Below are 7,675 nucleotides of genomic sequence, written 5' to 3'. Positions count from 1 at the left end.
ATACTTAGACTTAATTAAAAACATGAAGCTTCATCTCTAATAAAGGTATTGTTTCTAATGAGAATCGAATTCGAGCTTCAAAATCCATACGTTTTGGCCTCAAAGAGATTCACGAATTATTCTATCACTTAAGTGATTAAGCATAAGTTATTTTGGTGCAATATAAATCTAATTTTTCAAGGCCCTACAACTACAAGCTTAAACTATTCTTAAATAAAGCATAATTATTTCAAGACCATGAATGAAAAGATTTTCAATTTATCCCATGCACCTATGACCTAATCTTTGTGGCTACCATCTCTACATTGGATCCCCATAAGACACTAAATATTTGTATAGAAATTTTTTTTGGGGGGGGGGGGGTCCCGGGTCTACATATGTTGATGCTTAGTACCATATGCATGCTTTCTGCTGTACATTGTTTGTTGGGTTCCTTACTACAACATGTCAACGTGGGACCTATACATGAGACACAACGCCAGTGTCGCTCAATCGCTCACATGGCTTGTCTTTTAGTATCATGAATGAATTGTATGTACCTTAACCCATGGATGACAGATTGACACCCACTGTAATTTCATAAGGGAACTTAAAATTTTAAAAAAAAATTTGAAAAATTATATTAATATTATGATCGGTGTTACGAATCCAACGATATATTTTTTGTTTGAAACTAAAATTAAATTCAACATGAAAAGAACATGACAATCTTGAACCGTTGGATATAAATCGAAAAATTTTAATATGTGGACTCCACATGACGTCATCCAAATCTAATCATAAATATGACGTACGGTCATAAATCAGTCGCATCCTGGTTCACGGTGCTGCATTGATACTCTAGAAGAACCGGGATCTCTGACACCCATGAGGCCATGACCCATAAGTATAGTATTGAATTGGGAGTGTATCGGTGGTGGTCGAACCGGAAAACCGGTCTTGATTCTGGCCCAATGGTAAAATAAATAAATAGAAATTTCGAGAAAATTGTATAATTTGTATGACTTTTTTTTTTTTTAAAGCTGGTGAATTAGCAACCGACGAGCTAGATGTTAATATGAATTGATTTATATATGTATGTTTGTGTGTCTAGATATATACATGTATAAATATAATATTGCGGGGTCCATAGCTTTGAAATATTGCTAAAGTAGGGCCGGCAATACTGAGTACTGAAGAGCACTTGCAATGATGCAATGATACAAGTGCTCGTGAGTCAACAAAAATTATTTTTCAATCTATCTTTATTATATAAAAAGTCAAGTCAAACATATTTTTTAATACAGTCATATTAGCAAAACACAAATTCATTCGATCAAACATGGAGGCTAATAATATCCCATGCCTCCATGTTGTCCATAACAAAACTATTTCAAAACATCATCTTTCAAAACAATCACATCAATAAAACACAATCTCATATCATTTTATAGGCCCAACAAAATTTGCACCATTGTGCTTGGAATAATGATTCCATTTTGTGGGCTTAAGAGAATAGTGTAGACTATAGAGATGGCTCACGAAGCTGAAGCGAGAGTTTGGTCTTTAGTCGAGTGGGGCCGAAACATACTGCTACGCATGTGAAATTGGGATTCTTCTCATTTGTTTGTGTTGATTTTAAGTAGGGGTGGAAATGGTTCGGTTTGGTTCGGGTTCGGTTTGGTTTTGATCAAACCGAAATTTTTCGGTTTCATATTTAGTCAAACCGAACTAGACCGAATAACATATATAAACCGGATTAAACTGAACCATAAATTTCGGTTTCGGTTTTCGGTTTTCGGTTTAAACCGATATAATTAGAAAATTATTTCCAATATCCAATTATATTGTAATTTTATTAAGTAATATGGATTATATTGTAATTATATATAAAACATTAAACATTAAATGTTTAATTTTACACTAATTAAGTAAAAATGGTTATTATAACATATTAACATTAATTACATAACACAAATATATATATAAATATATAATAAAAATACATGTAAAAATAATTTCGGTTTTCGGTTTTAAACCGAAAATATAATTTTCAAACCGAATCGTAAATCAAAACCGAATATATCCAAAACTTCAACCCGAAATCGAACCGTAAACCGATAAATCGAACAAAATTAAAAAATATGGTTTGGTTTTCGATTCAGTTTTCAGTTTGGTTTGGTTTTTTAACAGCCCTAATTTTAAGGTACATGCCTCTACCTCTTTCCATCATCTCGTGTCTGGAAGGAAACCCACTAAACTCCCAGGCTATTGGAGGAAATGAGGTATGCCTGCCGAAATTCCAAGGACAACACGTCATCACCAATAGGTTGGGGGCCTGCAGTCCTGCATTCGCTCCATTTGTGCCATTAAATAATTTTTTAAAAATACCTAAAAATGATTAAGTTACTGTTTTTAATGTTTAGATAATTTTATTTTTTTTTTAAAAAAATTATGTCCGTTCATGATAGATTGCTACAAATATGAAATATTTTATACCGTTGGACCAAACATTTACAAAAATATACTTTTTATCCATCAATTATGGGAGGAAGTTCATTTTCATCCATAAGCTTTTTTCTTTCATTTTCGTTCCTTAAATATTGAAAAGTATCATTTTCATCATTCAAGTGAGATTGGGATCGAAAAATGCTTACGTGGCACCTATGTGACACATAAGAGAAATCTGATCTGACAAATCATAGGACGTCAGTTAGATTTTTTCATCTCCGGATTTATTCGAGGGACAAACGGGGTACTTTCCCATAGTTGGGGATGAGAGAGGGAGAAAAAAAACTAAGGGACGAAAATGAAATCAGACCAATAGTTAAGGGATGAAAAATACCCTTTTGCCACCAAACATTTATTTGATTTGTTATTATTTGTCAACGAGTTTAATTTTTTTCATTAAAAAATTGTGGATTAATTTGAGAGGACAAGATTAGTTTGCGGCCCATCGGGCCTCATAGTGTCAGGCCTTAGGCCTTATCTTCCTTATATCCCACACGGCCCATTACGTGAACCACTTAAAGCCCCAGCTATGAATGGCCGTTCAGCCCAAGCCTGTGTTTTTTTTATTAGTTAAATTTCAATAATTGCATTACATTACATACCATAAATACGAAGTCTTCAAAATTTTGATATTAGAGTACGAGTTTGAGGCCTGCATTAGAAAACTAAAGTGGTTCAATTTGAGCCTTGAATATTTCTAAATAGATTACCAAAAATAATAAATACAAAGTATTTTTTTGGGTATATATTATAATGATGTATTTTTGTTTAGGCAAAAAAACTAAATTCATTGAACAATTAATAACAAGCTAAATAGGTGTTTGATACAACGGTGTAGGATGTTCTGTATTTGAATCAATCTTTATTCGACGAATTTAATTTTTTTTCCTTAAAAAAATACACGACGATGATTTATACACTACTGAGAAAAAAGAATTGATAACTTACTGAGAAAAAAAGAACTTTCATAGATCAGCCATACTGCTCAATATGGTATCCATATCTGGGGTTATAGTTGCACGATTATTGAGCTCTGCAATAACACAGCAATGCTTCTCTGCAGTATTCACAGCTACAACATCCTGGGCAAACATGCAATCCATACCAGGGGAAACCTACATCCATTTTATAACTAGATATTGAGATTTTTTTTTTCTTTTTAAGTTTTCACATAGTTGCTCAAAAATAATAGTCTTAAAAGTAATAAAAGTGGTGTACTCACATCATATAGAGTATCACCAAGCTTTAGCTTGACAGCACCACTCCTGTACACTAACATTTTACCCATGAAGCCAGCGGTTAAATCATCTAAACCACTGCCCTTAGCCTTAGCACGTGGACGTCCTGGTTGGCCTGAACTATCCTTCGCACCATGGCCATCCGTAGTGGCTGATCGCTTTAGCATGGGCAAGGTAGGTGGCAGCTGAAGAAAGAACGTACTGGCCTCAAGATGTTCCTCCTGCCAAGTGCCAACCAATCCTCAGAAAGCATGATAAAGGAATTAAGCAAGTATTCTATCTAAAATTTATATGTTGGTGGACCAACCAATAGACCAAGCTCTACTGCTGAATTTGTTGCATTTTCATCATAAGTTGCAACTTTTGCGGTCTCCCCAAATTCCTGCTCATCAAGATGTTCTACGAAAAACATGGACAAGTTAGTTTCAATGTAACTTAGAAAGTAGAAGAAAAATCCCATAACAATGGGATAGAAATATCTGTTTCTACTGAAAAATGAAGAGAAGTAAATATTCGAGCTGGCCAAGTAGTTAGAACAATGAGTGCCTAGTCAGTCTATTTCACGATTGAGTACGACTATTGAGAGGTCTGTTTCGATTCTCCTATTTTCTTGTGCGAACAGACAGAATGCAATAGGTAGAGTAAATGGAGAAATCTACTTCCCAATACTTAGTATCCTTTGATGGAAAATCCTATCTTAATCCGCCCAGGGGAATGCCTAGTTTCTTGTTCACAATAGGAGCTTTTATCTTTCCTCAACAGCGCACCTTAGTACGTACCTGGATTTCCTGAATATGGCCTCCTCAGAGGAAGCGTGACAGGATAATAACTGTAATAATCCTGCAGTGGGAATCCAAAAAAGAAAAAGAAAAAAAGAGAAACTAAGTAAAATCTCCAACCCACAATAGGAAAAATGATCAAGAATAATAAGCAGATGGGATGGTGCTGGCCTGCAAGTTGGGTCATGGGTTCACCTACCCATGGTTCTTTGTATTCTTTCTCCATCTGGATCGGAGCATTGGCACCACCTACAGGAGCACCATCACAAATTTAATGTGCTGGAAGCATTATATTAGTTCAAACCAAATAAAAATACAAACCTTGATCTTTTCCCCCACTCCAACTTTTTGGACCACCGTATGATTTAATGGAAGAAGATGCTCCTCCATAACCAAATGCAATTTGGTTTGCTGCAACTGCACAAATCCAAGCAAAAATAGTTTACTGACACTACAAATGGTAAAATTTTCCAACTAACATGTTTGAGAAAAGAGGAATAATGATTGAGAGACCTCCATTGTAATGAGGAGAATGCACAATGCAAGACAAATTATCCTCAGGTTCTGGATAGAAGCACTGAGTCGCCATGTTCTTGAAATTGGTGAATTAAAAGTTTTGAAGCATCATACCATACAAAGGAAAATATGGAAGTTGAGAGAACAGTTTATAAGTATATAACATCAATAAAACTCTTCTAGTGATTAAAAAGAGTGGCAAGATCCACTTCTTTTTTCGTTCTTGCAGTAGTTAACTATGCCAGGAAACTCCCAGATACTAAGAAAACTTTCTGTCTTTTTCCTAAATTACAGAGATCATAACATCAGGAAAATACTGCTATCCTCTCTCTGAACAACCTAACATGTGTCACCAAATCAAGAACACCCAACTTTCTAACTTCTGTTCCGTTCTAAACCTTGATTGAAGTTTTCTCACAGTATATTCTCTTGCCAAAAAAAGGCCATCGAAAAGCTTTATCCATTGACAAAGTGAGGCAAGGGACAAATATTTTTTTCCCTGTTTCTGATCCCACAATACTGGACCAAAAAAAAAAGCTTATCAACACAGGACGTGCATTTCAATTGTGTTGATATGATATAGCTTTCCAAAATATAAAAGTCAATGATATATTGACCTGGCTGGAAGAGCGTAAATCCTTAATAACATGTTTGATGTTGAACTCTCAATAATAGTTTGTAAACTTAGTTTGAACTCTCAATATACTAGTTTGTAAGCTTAGTTCAATCCTTATGACAGTGATTTTTGTTGATTAATAGCAATCATATGATAGCACAGAGAGAATAAGCCATTGTAACTTCTAATGCAGAAAACCTAAAAATTAAAACAGAAGAACCAAATGCAAATCAAGATACACGCGTAACAAGGAAACTCGAAATATCAATGGGTGCATGAAAAGATAGCTCTTAGGAAAACGGAATTTACTTTTTCTATCAGATTTAGGTCTGAACCTCGTGGATCTTTCCTGCAAAGAGGAAAAGCAGATATAAGAATGTGAGAGAGCATGACAAAACTGAATGCCACGAATTGCAAAAATGTCTTACATTAAAACGTCGAAGCAAATCACTGGCCAAAGCAACTTCAGCATCCTCCTCTTTCTTTTCACTGCAAACAACATGGAGAAGTTGTCATTCAAAAAAAAAAACATAGAGAAGTAACGTATGTGAAAAGTATGATTAGTCAAGCAAGAGCAATGTCCATTGATGAATTGTAAAATGATCCATACCCTTTAACTTCGGGCTTGGGTGCTCGGCGAGGGGGAGCTTTTGGCGCAAATCTATGCTGCAGCAATCACCAATCAAATAAATTCATCAGTAAACAATACCCCTTCAATCAACTCCACAAATAAATTAATAGACTAAGGTTTAGACACAAAACCTTCCTGGCAGGACCTGTGTTGTTGGTATGTTGTCCTTGCTCCATCAGAATTCACTGATAAACTTCTAGAAACTGCAGTTGAAAAACCTAATAATTAGTAGAATCACACTGATCATTGATTAAGGGTAAAGATAGAACAGAAATTTTAAAAAGACCATTCGTCAAATATGTGGAAGACTGAATTAACTAACTTCTGATCTCCCAAAAACAATGGCAACAGGATTCCGATACTCCAAACAAAAAAACGCAGGAAAATTGGATTACAGCGTTTTGGAACATCAATCACGATAGAATCGCTAATTTTGGAGAATAGAAATGCATAATGTTACACAACCAAATACCATAGGGTTCGTAACACATAACACAAAGGTAAAAAATTATGAACTCTCGAATCTCAATATCTGTGTGTATGTATATCAGAGAGAACAGAAGAAAGAGAAGAAGAAGTAAAGGTATATGCGAAGAGAGAGCTAACCAGCAAGAGAAGAGCAGAGACGAGAGGCGGAAACCTAAAGATCAAGTGCGCGCTAACACCAACTACGCTCACAAGGAATCTTATGTGTGCCGCTATATTACCGTTACTATGCTTTTTTTTTACTTAATTCTTTAAATTAGTTATCAAATTTTTAGGAAAAAAAATCGAAATATGTATTCAATTTTTTAATTTCGTGAATGGTAATTATTTGTAAATAATGTTATTGAAAAACTATGATTAATTTGTTGGGAAATATATCAATGATATTGGTTGCTTTTCTTTTTTATTTTGTAATTATAAGAATGTGCAATTGGAACCCACCACCTCCGGTGAGGTTTGTTGGTTCCGGAAAGGCCCCAACTCAACGGTAACTTGGTGATCCTTGAGTCAGTTTTAAATCCGAGTTTGATTGCCATAGCTCGAACCAGACGATGGATGTTTTAGACTTGACCGAAACCCATGCGGGTAAGTGAGCCAAAACCCTAATAAGTGGGCTATAAGGCTCACGGAATCAGTAAACCTCTAGGACATGTCTAGTTAATTTCGAACTCTTTACCGCATACACCTTTAATCCTTAAGTCCGAACAAGTAACCAATCAGATTATCGCGCAGTTGTTAAAAAAAAACAATTTATAACTATTTGCTATGGATCTCATGTTGTCTAGGTGCGGTGGAGTAAAATATTATATATTGAGTTGGATTCTCCTAAGTCCTAACTAGACAAATCTTATATGGACATGTGTTAGCTTGGGCACCCCATATCTTTTTTATTATTATCTTACCCTGGTAAATTAATCAA

The 7,675-nt window shown here is 35.0% G+C and overlaps 1 protein-coding gene across 1 annotated transcript; it reads right to left on the bottom strand.

The window, feature by feature from the left end:
* Positions 1 to 3,018: 3,018 nt before the first annotated feature.
* Positions 3,019 to 6,954, bottom strand: LOC119996293. Its single transcript, XM_038842877.1, has 12 exons — positions 6,877 to 6,954; positions 6,402 to 6,473; positions 6,250 to 6,305; positions 6,068 to 6,128; positions 5,949 to 5,988; positions 4,829 to 4,924; positions 4,707 to 4,756; positions 4,508 to 4,568; positions 4,036 to 4,127; positions 3,713 to 3,949; positions 3,439 to 3,605; positions 3,019 to 3,142 (listed from the first exon to the last, which is right to left on the bottom strand). Exons 2-11 carry the CDS (start codon positions 6,444 to 6,446, stop codon positions 3,456 to 3,458), a joined length of 888 nt encoding a protein of 295 aa, XP_038698805.1. The 5' UTR covers positions 6,447 to 6,473; positions 6,877 to 6,954; the 3' UTR covers positions 3,019 to 3,142; positions 3,439 to 3,455.
* Between the last annotated feature and the right edge of the window lie 721 nt (positions 6,955 to 7,675).

This window comes from Tripterygium wilfordii, chromosome 4 (genome assembly GCF_013401445.1).
Source record: "Tripterygium wilfordii isolate XIE 37 chromosome 4, ASM1340144v1, whole genome shotgun sequence".
In the NCBI taxonomy this organism is placed as follows: domain Eukaryota; kingdom Viridiplantae; phylum Streptophyta; class Magnoliopsida; order Celastrales; family Celastraceae; genus Tripterygium; species Tripterygium wilfordii.
The sequence above is the reverse complement of the archived record's forward strand: the minus strand, read 5'-3'. Positions and strand labels throughout refer to the sequence as shown.